This window comes from Nyctereutes procyonoides, unplaced genomic scaffold (assembly GCF_905146905.1).
Source record: "Nyctereutes procyonoides isolate TBG_1078 unplaced genomic scaffold, NYPRO_anot_genome, whole genome shotgun sequence".
Lineage (NCBI taxonomy): Eukaryota > Metazoa > Chordata > Mammalia > Carnivora > Canidae > Nyctereutes > Nyctereutes procyonoides.
The window spans coordinates 16386759-16404646 of record NW_026575049.1 but is presented as its reverse complement, the minus strand read 5'-3'; the positions used below and the strand labels follow the sequence as shown (position 1 = coordinate 16404646).

At 35.6% G+C, this 17888-nt stretch overlaps 1 protein-coding gene and 1 pseudogene across 1 annotated transcript; both read left to right on the top strand.

Moving 5' to 3' along the window:
- Window positions 1-1537: 1537 nt before the first annotated feature.
- LOC129511645 (olfactory receptor 6C68-like) lies at window positions 1538-2476 on the top strand. Its single transcript, XM_055328518.1, has one exon. The coding sequence runs from the start codon at window positions 1538-1540 to the stop codon at window positions 2474-2476; it is 939 nt and encodes a 312-aa protein (XP_055184493.1).
- Window positions 2477-16451: 13975 nt separating this feature from the next.
- LOC129512118 (olfactory receptor 6C2-like) lies at window positions 16452-17636 on the top strand (annotated as a pseudogene).
- The last annotated feature ends 252 nt before the right edge of the window (window positions 17637-17888 follow it).

The window sequence follows — 17888 nt, the reverse complement described above, 5'->3', positions numbered from 1 at the left end:
GGATTTTCTAGAGAAGAGATTTCAGATGGATCAACAACCATAGGGATTAGAAAAAGAAAAGCCACAAAAGAGAATGAAAGAGACAAAGCAGTAGGAAGAAGTTCAAGGAAATGTGAGACAGTGAGAATGAAGCTATAAAGAGTTTCACAAGTTAACAGTTTATAGTCTCATATGCAGCAGAATTTGAATTAAATGAAGACCGAATTGTGTTTAATGAGTGAAACAAGGGGAGGCTAGTGGTGACCTTGGCTAGAGTAGTTTAAATGGTGCAAAAATTAGATGAGTTGATGTACAAATGGTTAATAGGACAGAGGAGACAATTATCATGTAGGTGAAAATGTGAAAGTATAATTAAGAAATAGCTAAAACTTCTTAAGTCTGACATTGCTAAATGTCATTTATAATTAGATGGTCGATTATATTCAAACTGAAACAAAGCTAGCCAAAAACAAACAAACAAACAAAAAAAACAAGGATTTGACTCTTCAACTCTATAAACATACTCCTATTTTTCCCTTACTTCTCTGTAATAAATTTTTAATCCAACACATTGCTATGCAATACACACAAGGAGCAATATATCATTGTCAAATGTGTTTCCATTGTCAAATGGAAATTCAGTTTAGAATTTTAATATCAAGAATCTATCCTTACTGAGGACCCTTTGATGGGAAAAGGCAGAGAGGGAAGTTCTCAAGATCTGGAGAATAAGAAATGGTAGCAGCCAATTAGAGTATTTTACTCTCAAAGAAATCTATAAGAATGTACTGAGTGAGACAGTACAATCCCAGATCTCAGCTTGCAAGCTCGGGAGAAATTCTTCTTAGCACAAGGATATTCAAGGAAGCATCGAAATATATCATATAGATATTCTATTCTAAAAGTAGAAAGAAAATACAACCAAATGTAAATATTACAATATTAAATGTGTAAGTTTGAAGTAAAAGTCATATGGTGAAAATCTGAAAAAAATTGGACTGCTAACACATTTAAATGAATCTTTAAAAAATACATCCAATAAAATGTATTTTTCCCCAACAAAAATGTCTTAAAGTCCCAAGAAAATGAACTATATAAGCTGACACAGGATAACCTATGTGATAAGTGTTCGTTGCCTTTTTAATAACTAATATACATGTAAACTTTAATACTGGAATTATCTTACCAAATACCATTGTTAATTTTTCTTAGTTTTCTCTGCTAGAAACTGTCTACACATAGAAAATTGAAGAGGGCAGAACTATTGATTCAAAAGCAACTTATGAAGATAGGACTCTTTTTCAATGATGTTTATAAGACGATAAGTTGTAGATTTATTAGAAGCAGGAGTAGGACATAGGTGATTCAAATGTGAAGAGTCAGTTTGTGTGATACAAAAAGGTATTTATCGTCATTTGTTTTATGGTAACTTCTCCATTAACCAGTTATATAGGATCACTCAGATTTACTTGAAGTTAGAAGCTGGCCAGGACTTTGAGTTCTTCATATAGTCTCCCTTATTGTTTCAAGCAGATTGGGCAAAAGACAATAGTCAAGGATGAGAAACCAAACAGCACTAACAACTTTCATCTTGCTGGGACTCACAGAGGACCCTCAACTAAAAATTTTGCTTTTTATGTTTCTGTTTCTTTCCTACATGTTGAATGTATCTGGAAACCTAACCATCATCATCCTCACTCTGATTGATTCCCACCTTAAAACACCAATGTATATTTTCCTCCAAAATTTCTCCTTCCTAGAAATTTCATTCACAACTGCTTGTGTCCCCAGATTTTTATATAGCATATCATCGGGGGACAAATCCATTACCTATAATGCTTGTGTCAGTCAACTGTTGTTTACAGACCTCTTTGCAGTAACAGAATTTTTTCTCTTGGCCACTATGTCCTATGATCGCTATGTGGCCATCTGCAAACCCCTGCATTACATGACCATCATGAGCAGAAGAGTCTGCAAGAACTTCATTGTCTTCTGTTGGGTAGCAGCACTGATCATCATTCTCCCACCAATTAGTCTAGGTTTGGGCTTGGAATTCTGTGATTCAAACATCATTGATCATTTTTGTTGTGATGCATCTCCTATCCTGAAGATCTCTTGCTCAGACACATGGTTGATAGAACAGATGGTTATAGTCTGTGCTGTGTTGACATTCATCATCACTCTCATGTGTGTAGTTCTTTCTTACATTTATATTATCGGGACCATTCTAAGGTTTCCCTCTGCTCAGCAAAGGAAAAAGGCCTTTTCCACTTGTTCTTCCCACATGATTGTTGTTTCCATTACTTATGGTAGCTGTATCTTCATTTATGTCAAACCTTCAGCCAAGGATGAGGTAGCTATTAATAAAGGGATTTCACTCCTTATTACTTCTATCTCACCAATGTTGAATCCCTTTATTTACACACTGAGAAACAAGCAAGTGAAGAAAGCTTTTCATGATTCAATTAAAAAAATTGCATTCCTATCAAAGATGTAAAGGAGAAATGAGTCAATGAATCTAACTGAAAGGAAGGATGGAAAGGCACAAAACCTGAAGCTTCTCCAGTCATACTGACACTCTCACTTTCTTTTTAAACAGCTTAATGTGAACCCTATTCCACTGTTTATTCTCCACTAAAATTAAACTCTGCGTATATTTACTCTTAAATTCTGACAGAAATTGATATTTGCTAAATATGTTGCTTGTTATCACTGGAAACACAGGAAACCACGTTTTTGGGTTAGGGGGGTGGGGGTGTTGGCATATTTCTACACTGTTAGGTGTGACTATATAGCCTATGTTATAGTTAACAGAATGGTTGTGGAAGTGATGTGCACCATTTTTAGACCTGGTCTATAAAACATCTAATATGTGATTCACCAGCCCTCTTTTTTCCCATCTACCAATCAGATTCCCAGGTTTCAATGACTGTAAGCTTCAGACTGGTGATGAATGATGTTGATTTTCCATCTCAGCTATAGTCTTCATCCAATGCACAGGCAACCACAGCAAACTTTTTGTTTTAAGATTTTAAATGTATTTATGAAAGACACACACACACACAGAGAGAGAGAGAGAGAGAGAGAGAGAGAGAGGCAGAGACACAGGCAGAGGGAAAAGCATGCTCCATGCAGGGAGCCTGATGTGGGCCTCGATCCTGGGTCTCCAGGATCACGCCCTGGGCCGAAGGCAGGCACTAAACCGCTGAGCCACCCAGGGATCCCCAACCACAGCAAACTTGATAAAGCTTCTTCTCTGCCCCACTCAACTCAGTTGTCACCAGATTTGACAGGTAAAATATTGCAGAACTATCCCTGCTATGTTAAGTAAGGGGACTACATTCACAGTTACATTTATTTTGGCTAAATGGATGAAAGTATTATTAGAAGTATATACTGTTAAAAATAGACCTGCCCTACGACCCAGGAATTGCACTGTTAGGGATTTACCCCAAAGATTCAGATGCAATGAAACACCGGGACACCTGCACCCCAATGTTTCTAGCAGCAATGTCCACAATAGACAAACTGTGGAAGGAGCCTCGGTGTCCATTGAAAGATGAATGGATAAAGAAGATGTGGTTTATGTATACAATGGAATATTCCTCAGCCATTAGAAACGACAAATACCCACCATTTGCTTCAACATGGATGGAACTGGAGGGTATTATGCTGAGTGAAGTAAGTCAATCGGTGGAGGACAGTGTATGTTCTCAATTCATTTGGGGAATATGAATAATAGTGAAAGGGAATATAAGGGAAGGGAGAAGAAATGTGTGGGAAATATCAGAAAGGGAGACAGAACATAAAGACTCCTAACTCTGGGAAACGAACTAGGGGTGGTGGAAGGGGAGGAGGGCGGGGGGTGGGGGTGAATGGGTGACGGGCACTGAGGGGACACTTGATGGGATGAGCACTGGGTGTTATATTCTGTATGTTGGTAAATTGAACACCAATAAAAATTAATTTATTAAAAAAAGAAGTATATACTGTTAAATTTAATACTATGGAAATTATATCTTGACTATTGTCATCTTCCTCCTCAGATACCCATAAATTCAAATATAGCCCAAAACAACCATATGAGGTAAATAGTACTACAAACAATGTATACAAACTTGTAAGTTATAATACTACCCACCTCCCTTTCACATCTTCTGGTCCTATAAACACCTCGAGCTAAGTGCTTAAATTACTTCCTTTCACATTCACTGTGAGGAGACAATTATTTAAATAAAATTCTAGGGATCCCTGGGTGGCACAGCGGTTTGGCGCCTGCCTTTGGCCCAGGGACCGATCCTGGAGACCCGGGGTCGAATCCCACATCAGGCTCCTGGTGCATGGAGCCTGCTTCTCCCTCTGCCTGTGTCTCTGGCTCTCTCTCTCTCTGTGACTATCATAAATAAATAAAAAATTATATAAATACGATTCTAGACTTTTGTCAATCACCTTTTTTGAATAAACAGTGTTTAAGTTGCCCTTTACAATTTTCACGGAGTCCATTGCATGGAGGCATTATAGAACATATTATGTCTATGTAATATTTTGCTTTTCTTGACCTTTCATGTACATTGGTAGGAGTAATGTAACTGTATCAGAAATATATCTTCAAAATACTCTACAAGGGGTTGTGTAAGTAGATGTCAGTCCCTCAATCTCTTTCAGATTCCCTAAGCTTAACTGAGGGAGTAAATTTTAGCCCCCTATATAAAGATTTGCCATTCTAAAACACAATGGTCACTATACTTGAAACTCTTACAAGCTAGGATAAGTTGAATAAATCTGAATGAGCATTTTAAGATGTACATATTGAGCTAAAGTAGTTTTCTCACACATTATGATTGATATTTCACTGGTAATTCTTCAGCGACATCCTAATAATTGATCTTTTTTTGTCTTACTCTTTGAAAGTGTATTTCTCTGAAGGTCTGTCATTAATTCAGGTCCTTGGTCACAGCTTTGACCCACCACTGCTAAGGCAAGGCTGTTACCTGTCTGCACCTCACACCCTGGGACCTAAGGTGCAGCTATGACTAGACTGCACTGCTCTGTGCTCAGCCCACGGGGGAATGGCTGTACCCTCCCTGGTAGTGGAAACAGTACACCCCACCCAGCGGGGACCTTCCCAGTCATTTGGAGATGCAAGTCTTTTCACAACAAAGCCCATCTTAAAAGACTCCAAGAGGCAACTGCTCCCTCAAATTTGTAGACATCAGCGCAAAGCCAGTAGAAAGATGGAAAGGAAAAGCAAGATGACACCATCAAGAGAGCACAATGATTTTCCAATTACTGAGACCAAAGAAATGGAAATCTATGAGTTATATGAAATAGAATTCAACGTATTTATTTTAAAGGGAATGGATAAGCTGTGAGGCTCTAAGTACAGTATGGATAATAGTTGAAATACAAATCATGTACTTGAAATTGGCTGAGAGATCTTAAACATTCTCACCACAAAATAAAAAATTATATACATGTAACATGATGGAAGTGTTAATTAACTTGATTGTGGTAGCCAACTCACAATGTATATGTGTATTAAATCCTCGTTAAGTCATTATATACAATTTTATTTGACAATTATTCCTAACAAATCAGGAAAAAACTCAGACAAATGCATACAAAAATAATCAGTTAATAATAAAAACAGAAATACAAAGGCCCATGAAATCACCAACAGGAATTGCGTTGTCTTTTCTCTTGTTAAAAGATTTCTTTTTTCTTATTATGTGAATAGTTATATTTATACTAAGCATTAATTATACATTTTACAGAATTAACAAATTAGAAAAATTGTCCCTATCATCTTACAAATACTTAAAATGATGTTGAAATGAAAGAAAAGAAAGTTTCTCCTTTTCCCCTGTAACCTTGTACTTATTATTGTGTACTTGGTCTACTTCTGATGTCAGTGTTATTTTTATGTGTCTCAGGACATTTCCCCCAGTTTTGTTTGTTCCACTCTATATTCCCAAAGTCTTACACAAGAGACTCATTAGTAATGTAAAGGACAGAACCACCAAGGACATTATGTGTTTATTTCACTTAAATGAAAATTGGGTCAATTTTGTCAATTTTGAAATATTTTCCTGTACTAGAAATATTAGAATGCTAATTTTTACAGAAACAGAGATCTTAATCTACTCATTTATATAAGCAAAAAAACAAAAAAACAAAAACCAAAAAAAACTAGTATAAGCTTTGTAGTTAACAGGATAAAGAAAATGTTTCCTGGGCTCACAAGAAGGCAGGGTTTCTGCTGAAATTTTTTCATCTTGTGTGGTTGGTGGACCATGAGTGAAACCTGCAATTGCTGAGCTCTCTGTGTGGATTTGTATTCCCAGAATGAGCTATCAGAGGCCACTAAACTATCTCCATGATAAGAAATTCCTGGATGATTTTTTACCCTTTGTAACTTGGGGTTCAGTAAGCATCTGAGATCATGATTATCAGAAAAGTATATTTTTTGTCATTTTTCCCCTTTTATGAACTCCAGAATAATGTTTTCTCTGGGGAAAGTGTCTAAAACAAAATAACAGATACAGTGTGTTATTTTAATAATTTATGAAAGGTTTCCACAACCGTTTATTAAGTGTGGCTTTTCAGTATGAGTGATAAATCTATGAGTCACTGCCAGTCTGTTTTTATGTATCAATACAATGAAGATCATCTACGTGTCATAGCATTTGGAGAGACACTTCTAAGCATCCTCTGCCACAATCTCACCCTCATTTTAAGCAAAAACTATACAAAAATAAATAAGTAAACAAAATCTATGCATAAAATGTGTAAATTTTATCTCCATTGAAAGATTTATTTGCTGTCATTTTATCAGTGAGTGACCCTGCTCTGTAAGAGTCATTCACAATTTAATGTAAGCTCAATTTTTAATCTCTGTATCTTAATATCAATGTCAGTCTCATGATCTTAAATAATGTGAAATATTAAGGACTGGGAGAAAATGGTGGTATTTTTTGAAGAAGAGATACCATCTTCAGTACCTACAAGCTGAATGAGGTGCTCAGAATGAGGTGCTTATCTGTGATTGTGGTGATGGGAATTGAGTGTATATGTCTGGGCATCAGAAACAATTCCTTTCTGGGCAGCCTGGATGGCTCAGCAGTTTAGCGCTGCCTTCAGCCCAGGGTGTGATCCTGGGGTCCTGGGATCGAGTCCTGCGTCGGGCTCCTGGCATGGAGCCTGCTTCTCCCTCTGCCTATGTCTCTGCCTCTCTCTTTGTGTTTGTCTCTCATGAATAAATAAATAAAATCTAAAAAGAAAGAAATAATTCCTTTCTATACCACCATTGGAAATGTTGTGTTGTCCCTTTGTGTCTCTTAACCAGGTGTTGGGAGCTGCAATTAACCTTTATACAAACCATGTAACCTGTTCTTACTCTCATTTTGCTTTTATATATTCTTCAGGCTAAACTATGGGACTAGGTACAAAGTGGGAGCTGATACTTGCCTGTCTTAATTATTAATAAGAAAACATTTTAAAGCAACCAAGTGAAATTTCATGTAACCATCTAACTGAGGCCTCTAAAGCAAATGCTTTAATTCAGTAATGTTGGACAAAGACAAAGTATGCAACGATTGAAGATAGGAAATACCTGTTAGCTGATATGTAAGTAATCAGATCAGAGAAACAACCAAATATATAATATTTGTTGATGCAAAGAATTTCAAATAACTGAATTACTATGTTGTACAGCAAACCAATGTAATATTGTGTGTGACCTATCCTCAAATAAAAATATCTTTTAATAAATAAATAAGGGCACTTGGGAGCCTCAGTCATTAAAGTGTCTGACTTGATTTCAGGTCAGGTCATGATCTCAGGGTTGTGGGATTGAGCCCCACATTGGGCTCTGTTCAGTGGGGAGTCTGCTTGAGATTCTCTCTCTCTCTCTCTCTCCCTCTCCCTCTGCTCCTCCCCCCAGCTCTCTCTCTCTCTCTCTCAAATAAATAAATAAATAAATCCTTAAAATTTTAAATAAAAAACATTTTATTGCTTTAATAAAAAGCAATGAGTTATAATCTTTTTGCTGGTAGAGGGTTTTTCCTTAATGTGGATAGCTGCTAACTGATGTGTGGTGGTTGCTAATGGCTGCACAATTCCTTAAGATAAGACAACAGTGAAGTTTGCCACATCAATTAATTCTTTTCACAAACAATTCTCTGTTGTGTGTGATGCTGCATGATAGCACTTTACCCACAATATAACTTTCAAAACTAGAGTCAGTCCTCTCAAACTCTGCCACTGCTTTATCAACTAAGTTTATGTAATATTCTAAATCCTTTGTTATCATTTCAACTATCTCCACAGCATCTTTGCCAAGAGTTGATGCCGTCTCAAGAAACCAGTTTCTTTACTCATGCATAGGAACAACTTTTCATCCATTAGTGAGATTGTAGCAACTTAGTTACATCTGCAGGCTCTACTTCTAATTCTTGTTCTCTTGTTACTTCCACAACTATAGTTACTGCCTCTGCTGAAGTCTCATAGCCCTCAAAGACCTATATTAGGATCAGAATCAACTTTATCCAAACTCTTGTTCATGTTGCTATTTTGACCTCTTCCCATGAATCACAAATGTTCTTAATGGCATCTAGAATGGTGAATCCTTTCCAGATGTTTTCAATTTGCCCAGGTCCATCAGAAGAATCATTTTATATGGCATCTCAAGCCTTGTGAGATGTATTTCTTAAATAATTAATAAGACTAGAAAGTTAAAATTACTCCATGATTCATGGGTACAAAATGGATGTTGTGGTAGTAGGCATGAAAATAACATTAATCTTATTGTAAATCTCCATCAAAGCTCTTGAGTGACCAGATGCACTGTCAACAAGTAGTAATATTTTGAAAGGAATCTTTTTTTTTTTTTTTTTTGGAGCACCAGGTCTCAATACTAGGTTCAAAATATTCAGCAAACCATCCAGGCTTTGTTGTTCCATTTTTAGAGCACAAAGTAGATTCAACATAATTCTTAAGTTCCTTCAAGAACTTTTCCTTTGCAATCACACCTTGATTAAATGTTTGGTGCAAGAGGCTTAGCTTGCAGCTTGTCTTGGCTTTGGACCTGCCTTTCTCGCTTGGCTTAATCATTTCTAGCCTTTGATTCATAGTGAAAGACCTGTGACTCTTCCTTGTACTTGAACACCTCAAGGCCATTGTAGGGCGGGTAACTGACCTATTTCAATATTTTGTCTCAGAGACTAGGGAGGCTAGAGGAGAGGGAGAGAGATGGGGGAATGGCCAGTGGGTGGAGCGGTCAGAACACACAGAACATTTATCAATTACATACTCCATCTTCTATGGGCATGGCTCATGGTACCCCAAAACAATCACAACAGGTAACATGAAGGGTCACAGATCACCATAACAAATACTATAATAATTAAAACCTTGCAATATAGTGAGAATCATTAAAATGTGCCAAAAAGGCATGAAGTGCGCAAATGCTGGTGGAAAAATAGTAATGTTAGACTTGCTTGAGGGGGGGTTGCCACAAACCTTCAATGTGTAAAAAAAACAAACAAACCCTCAGTATCCAAGAAGCACAATAAAACAGGGCGTGCCCATATTCATGTTTCTTCAGTATTATTTAAACTATGAACTCTTAAGCGGTCTTCTCTGTTATATTTACTATTAAAAATATTTATAAATGTAAAATGTTAATACTAGAGTCATAGTATATATTACTAAACATATATTTATACTAAATAAATAGTACTTAACAAATGTATTTAACAATAGTACATAATACATATAAACACATGTTATAAACACATATAATACATATAAACACAATACAATAAACAATAATACATATATAGAGACTATATACTTAACAATAGTACCAGATGAAGAGAAAAAGGAAGCATGCTGAAAATGCAGCTAGGCAGAAATTTCAAGCATTGAGTCAACTGCTCTGGTTGAAAAGCACAAATGGTAAATGTATGCAGTTGAGCCTAACAAAGAGAGTACATTTTACTTACATAAAAGGCCAATACAGATGATCTTTCTAAAAGCACTTTCAGAGCACCTGGATGGCAGTCATTAAGTGACCAACTCTTGGTTTCAGCTCAGGTCATAATCTCAGGTTATGAGATGGAGCCCTGCATCAGCTCCGTGCTCAGTACAGAGTCCACTTGAGTCCCTCTTGCACCTCCCCCCAATGCCCCAAGATAAAAATAAATAAATCTTAAAACAAAACAAAAGTACTTTCATTACAATGTTGATGCACAAAACAGACGAGAACTGGTTAAGTTTTAGAGAATGATTTGACAAATAAGAAGCAAAAACAGTGAGGTGAATGTGATAGAGGCTTTAGGGAAGGATTTGTTATTTTAAATCTGATTAAAATTTCAGTAACCTAGATAGTAAGGCAATTAGAAGCATTTCAACTTTACCAAGTCATAATGTGATGATAAGCAACAGTAGTTCTCTTATTTTCGTATGCACAGCTTAATTACTCAAGACGAATAGTTCTCAAGCTTTGATATGCTTCAGAATCACCCAGAGTGATAAAGTACCTAAACGCTAAGGCTTATTAAAGCAAGATGGAGCCTGGACCTTTGAATTTTTACCAAGTTCCCTTGAGATATATTAGTTATATTAGTGCATCAAAACATTGTGCTCCACTAAGAATGAACAAAAGTGGGAATCAGGCTCATTTTTGATACTCAGAGATTGTTAGTGGATAGGAACAGAGTGTGGGTATTTACAAGAGTCTTTTTTTATATTAAAATTTTTCTTTAGACATAGCCATGCTAAGATTTATGAAGTTATATCCCAAAACACACAGAGTCTGCCAAAATGATCAATGTCTATACTTTTATTTAATAAAGAACCAGGACTTCAAGTAAACACATCAAATTGATGACATTGATTTTTAATTCAGCTTGTGAGTATTGAAGAATTATTGGGCAAGGAAAGGATATTAGACTACCTGTGAAATCACCTATAGGTTCTCTTCTACTCCTGTGGCTAAAATTGCATTAAACTAGTGTATTCACATGAAAGATTAATTGATAAAAGAAATTTGAGAAAGTGACAAAAGCTATAAAATTGAGAATGCTAGTGCAGTAAAAACAACTTTGAGAAAACTTTTCTTCAATCAGTCATGTAATACACCTCATTTAGAGCTGAGGATGGCTGTGTATTCACATTTATCATTCAGCCACTTTTTTCATTTTTAATGTCAATTTTACAAACAGATTGGACTGAAGTCAGAAGCCTGTGATGAGAAATCATACAAGACTAACAACATTTATCCTTCTGGCACTAATTATGACCCACAACTTCTGATATTTACCTTTTTGATTGTCACTAAGACCTTTTGTTTATTCATTTACTTTCAGGTAGAGCAAACTGAAAAAAAAAGTCAAGTTTGGTATCTGTCCCTTTCCAGAGATATTGAAATACCCACTCTTTCAAAGGAGGTAAGAGTTTCTGGCATTACAGTGCCATGAGGATCATTTTTTTCTCCTTTTAAATATTAAATTATACAAGATAATGTTTCCTAGGCCTTTCATGAGAAAGCCAATCCAATCTGTTGGACAGACCAACCTCAGAGTGTTTCCTACATGTTTAGAGAAGCTCTGAGAATAAATGTGAATGCATGAACAAAAATTAAAAGAAGTGCAGAAAATCTTCATCAAAGATTTCAACTAAGAAAGAAAAGAAATTAAAGAAATTATGATTGTCTGACAGAGAAGTAAGTATAATATGTTTTGCAACATTTGTAATATTGCCCTTTGTGAAATTTTAGCCATATTTTTCTCTGAGAAAAAAAGATTCCACCTGCCTGTATTAAAATAAGATATAGGAGTTATAGCTTATGTATTTATTTTATAAAGATTCCAAGAGTATACATGAGATATTTCAATACTAAATAGGTGAATATATAAATAAGAATCATAATATAAGAAATATCCAGAAATAACATCAGCTATATCACCACCAACCTCAAAAACACCCACTGTAAAAAAAAACACCCACTGTGTGTGCATGTGTGTGTGTATTTCTCCCTTCATATCTCCAAAGTCATGCTGCAAAAACATCATCTATTAGAAATCTCAGCCTCCTTTCAAATATTTATTGAAAGATAAACCGAAGTCCATTGGTTTTATGTCGCTTTCAGTTAATTTATTGAATTCCATCTTATAATACTGTGTAATATAAGAAAAAATATTTTGAACACTGAGTAGTGCTCATAACATACTGAGCTGAGTAAGGTTACATAGTGATGCATACAGGGCCTGAGAGATAAGGAGAAAGGATGAGAGAGAAGTAGGTAGACTGAAGCAATCATTCTTCACTTCTAAATTTAATCTAATATATATGTTGAATATGTCCCCAGATTCTCTGGAAGCACTCTAGTTTTCAAACCATGAGCTTAAGTCAGCACTTATTTCTCAGGTTGGTGACTATCACCCAGTGGATTTAACAGTATATAATGGCTAGCCACTAGATGTGGTTCTTCTTCTACCTCAGTATGAATAAAATATCCCCAAACTAATATCAGCTATACTTTCAACCTCAAATTGTAAAATAAAGGCAAAAGCATAACATGAATGATGTGACGATTTTAAAAATGAAGAGAAATTGTTTACAAAGAAATGAAGTGTGGCTCAAAAGGGAATTGTTTTCACTCAATGATATGAGATAATAAACTTTGAAACACTGATTAAAAATTGAAAATATTCAAGCCCCTATTTTAGTAATTATTTCTTTTTTAATTTAATTTAATTTATTTTTTCTCCCTTTTTTTCTTTAATTGGAGTTCAACTCGCCAACATATAGCATAACACCCAGTGCTCATCTCGCCAAGTCCCCCCCTCAGTGCCTGTCACCCAGTCACCCCAACCTGCCGCCCACCTCCCATTCCACCACCCCTTGTTCATTTCCCAGAGTTAGGTGTTTCTCATGTTTTGTCACCCTCGCTGATGTTTTCACTCATTTTCTCGCCTTTCTCTTTGATTCCCTTTCACTATTATATTTATATTCCCCAAAAGAATGAGACCATATAATGTTTGTCCTTCTCCGATTGACTTATTTCACTCAGCATAATACCCTCCAGTTCCATCCACGTCTAAGCAAATGGTGGGTATTTGCCATTTCTAATGGCTGAGTAATATTCCATTGGATACATAGACCACATCTTCTTTATCCATTCATCTTTCGATGGACACTGAGGCTCCTTCACAGTTTGGCTATTGTGGACATTGCTGCTATAAACATCGTGGTGCAGGTGTCCCAGCGTTTCACTGCATCTGTATCTTTGGGGTAAATCCCCAGAAGTGCAATTGCTGGGTCATAGGGAAGATCTATTTTGAACTTTTTGAAAACTCCACACAGTTTTCCAGAGTGGCTGCACCAGTTCACATCCCACCAACAGTGCAAGAGGATTCCCTTTCTCCACATCCTCTCCAACATTTGTTGTTTCCTGCTTTGTTAATTTTCCCCATTCTCACTGGTGTGAGGTGGGATATCATGGTGGTTTTGATCTGTGTTTCCCTGGTGGCAAATGATGTGAAGAAATTTTTCATGTGCTTGTTGGCCATGTCTAGGTCTTCCTCTGTGAGATTTCTGTTCATGTCTTTTGCCCATTTCATGATTGGACTGTTTGTTTCCTTGCTGTTGAGTTTCATAAGTTCCTTATAGATCTTGGATACTAGTCCTTTATCTGATAGGTCATTTGCAAATCTCTTTTCCCATTCTGTAAGTTGTCTTTTAGTTTTGTTACTGTTTCTTTTGCTGGGCAGAAGATTTTTTCTTGATGAAGTCCCAATAATTCATTTTTGCTTTTGTTTCCCTTGCCTTAATAGACGTATCTTGCAAGAAGTTGCTGTGGCCAAGTTCAAAAAGGGTGTTGCCTTTGTTCTCCTCTAGGATTTTGATGGAATCTTGTCTCACATGTAGATCTTTCATCCATTTTGACTTTATCTTTGTGAATGGTGTAAGAGAATGGTCTAATTTAATTCTTCTGCAAGTAGCTGTCGAATTTTCCCAGGACCATTTATTGAAGAGACTGTCTTTTTTCCAGTGGATAGTCTTTCCTGCTTTGTTGAATATTAGTTGTAAGTAATTACTTCTTAATGCCTGAGAAGATTACTGCAGAACAACTTTTGCATAAACTCAGCATCAAAAAGCTCATGGTCTCTAGGATTAATATTGTGTTAGTGGATAACAATGAGGATGGAAAACATTATCGATAAAAATACATTTTTTAAAGCACTAAGGAAGGAAGAGAAGGCAGTTATAACTTTTGTCACAATTCTAAAGATCACTCTGCAAAGTGACTTAATTAATAAAAATACTCTAAAAAAACACAAAGTTTTTTTGTTCATGAGAGAGAATGCATCACAAAGCCAGTGATACAGAAAATTTAATAAGCATATTAAGTTTCAGAGCAATAACAATTTAAGTCCAAATATGAAGAAATATCTTTGTCTGTGTGTGCTGGTAAATTTGGGATATATAATAAATTTATTCAGAAATTGACAACATATATGGAACTGTGCCAGATGTTGTTTCTGTCACACTGAGAAAGACATAATCCCAACAAACATATTGTCCCACTAACATTAACATTGTTGGTTATATGAGCATGGGAGTAGATGTGTAGGCTAAAATAACCATAAGAATTGCAGAAATTTACCAAGAGAAGTGGTGCTTTAAATGGAATCAATGATAATTAGGTTTACTCAGTTAAATTGAGAAACACGTGACAGTCTACAAAAGAAATGTTTTATAATACCTGGCACAGAATGCATGTTAACAAATGGAGCCTGTTAGCACACAAGAAGAGAGGGAAGGATGCATTCCAATTGGAAAATCGTGACTTCTGTTTTAGCCACATTGAAATGGACATATGTGTGATTTGTACAAGAAAATATGTTTGGTCAGGGGTCCAATAAAAAGTAGGCATGTTTGATAATCAATTCAACATGTTAGAAATAATCCATTACTAAAAACAGAAATGTAGTATTCATTAAGTGACAGATGTTATATAAAATTGTAGGAATTGTAGAGAAAACAGTGACAGAGTATATAATCAGAGGTGAAAAAGGAATGAACAGATCCAAGGGATTAAAACAGGCAAAAAGATAACATAAAACAATCATGTGTATAGTTTTTAAGTCAATTTACTAAAGCACTTCATAAGCGTAAATACAAGAAAATTATTTTTAAAATACTGTGCTTTCGATAATAGCTTGCATATTATTGGAGGAATGTAGAAAGTAAACAAAAATGATAGAGAAATGTAGAAGAAAGACAAGGGAGGGAAGTTTATATGTAGCTGTGTGTAAATTTTTGCATTGTTCATGAGAGAAAATGCATTTACCCAAAACTCAACAAAGACAAAGAAAAAATCTTATTATAAAACCAAAGCAGAGATTCCACCTTCTGGTTAATGCTCTAGAAAGAGTTCAAATGATAAAATATGTATTATCATTTGGGCAAGGACCAAACTGTTAACCAAAAGAACAATTTTAATGATGTGCGGTTTTTTTTCAATTAGTTCTGAACAGTTAAGAATTTGAGGGAGCCAGATTACATTTTTGCTACCCATGAAATCACACCATATTAGTAGATAATCTAATAACATCTGTATTGTGATTTAAAAATATATGCAAACTGATGCAGCCACTCTGGAAAACAGTACGGAGTTTCCTCAAAACGTTAAAAATAGCAACTACTGTATGATTTAGCAATTGCACTACTAGGTAGATACCTAGTATACTGAAAGGATACAAAAATACTGATTCAAAGGGGCACACACATCCCATGTTTATAGCAGCAGTATCAACAATAGCCAAATCATGGGAAGAATCCAAATGTCCATACACTGATGAATGGATAAAGAAGATGTGGTATATATCTATATAGATAATGGAATATTAGCCATAAAAAGAATGAAATATTGCCATTTCCAAAGATGTGAATGGAGCTAAAGTGTATTGTGCTAAATGAAATAAGTCAGTCAGAGAAAGACAAAAACCATATGATTTCACTCACATGATATTTAATCATTGGAATTTAAGAAACAAAACACATGAGCAAAGAAGAAAGAAAAGAAAAATAAAGGCAAGAAACAGACTCTTAACTATAGAAAACTGAGGGTTTCTAGAGGGGTGTGGGAGGGGGTTAGGCTAAATGGATGATGGGTATTAAGGAGGATACTTGTAATGAGCACTGGGTGTTTTATATGTAAGTGATGAATCACTGAATTCTAGTCCTGAAGCTAAAATTACACTACTACATGTTAACTAATTACAACTTAAACAAAAACTTGAAACAAAAAATTATAAAGTAATAATATATAGAAATAATAGTTAAATAAATTAGATTTTGTACAGTTTTTTTTCCAAAGATTTTGTACACTCAATAGTATACAATAGAATCTATACAGTAATCTATCTGAATTATTAAGCACGTAGGTTGGTAGGAAGACGTCAATGAAGAAAATCTATAGCATAACAACATTCATTCTCCTGGGACTGACAGATGATCCTAAGCTACAAGTTCTGATTTTTTTTTCTATTTCTCACCTACACACTGAGTGTAACTGGCAATCTGACCATCATCAAACTCACTTTTGTGGATCCCCACCTTAAAACACCCATGCACCATTTTTTTTTACAAAATTTTTCCTTCCTGGAGATCTCATTCACAACTACCTGTATTCCCAGGTACTTGTATAACATAGCAACAGGTGACAAAGTCATCACCTATAATGCTTGTGTCATCCAAGTGTTTTTTACTGACCTCATTGCCGTAACAGAATTTTTTCTGCTGGTCGCCATGTCCTATGACCACTGTGTGGCCATCAGCAAGCCTCTGCATTATGTAACCATCATGAACAGCAGAGTCTGCAGAATTCATTTTTTTGTTGTTGGTTTGCCTGGATTGTTGGTCATAATCTTCCCAGTTAGTCTGGGGCTAAATCTGAAATTCTGTGACTCCAATTTCATTGATCATTTTCTCTGTGATGCTGCTTCCCTCCTGAAGATATCATGTTCAGACACATGGCCCATGGAATAGACTCGTTTTAATCTGTGCTGTGCTGACCCTCAATTTGACCCTTATGTGGTAATTCTATCTTATATTATCAAAACAAATTTCGGATTTCCATCTGTCCAGCAGAGAAAAAAGGCCTTTTCTACCTGTTCTTCCCACATGATTGTGGTTTCCATCACCTATGGCACATGCATGTTCATTTATATGAATCCTACAGCAAAAGAAGAAGTGACTATTAATAAAGTGGTTTCACTACTCATTTCTTTCATTTCACTTTCATTCATGTTAAATCCTTTTATTTAGGGATCCCTGGGTGGCACAGCGGTTTAGCGCCTGCCTTTAGCTCAGGGCGCGATCCTGGAAACGCGGGATTGAATCACACGTCAGGCTCCCGGTGCATGGAGCCTGCTTCTCCCTCTGCCTATATCTCTGCCCCTCTCTCTCTCTCTCTCTCTCTCTCTGTGTGTGTGTGTGTGACTATCATGAATATAAATAAATAAATAAATAAATAAATAAATAAATAAATAAATAATAAAACTTTTATTTATACACTGAGAAACAAGCAAGTAAAAAGAGCCTTCAGTGACTCAAGCAAAAGAAATGTAGCATTATTAAAGAAGTAAAATAAAACAGCAGTCAATAAATGAACTTAAATAAATGGTGAATTGCTGCTAAACGTTTCTGTTGATGCTTATAATTTTCTTTATCTTTTAATAATCTATAAAAGATTATATTTCCCAGCTTCTCTTCCAATTTACTTACATCGCACCTTAATCAACTTACTTCTTTTTGTTTCTTATTCATCTTCTTGTGGGAGGTGTCTCATTAAGAAAATGAAAGAGTTCTTTTCATAAATTCCCTTGTAGATAAATATA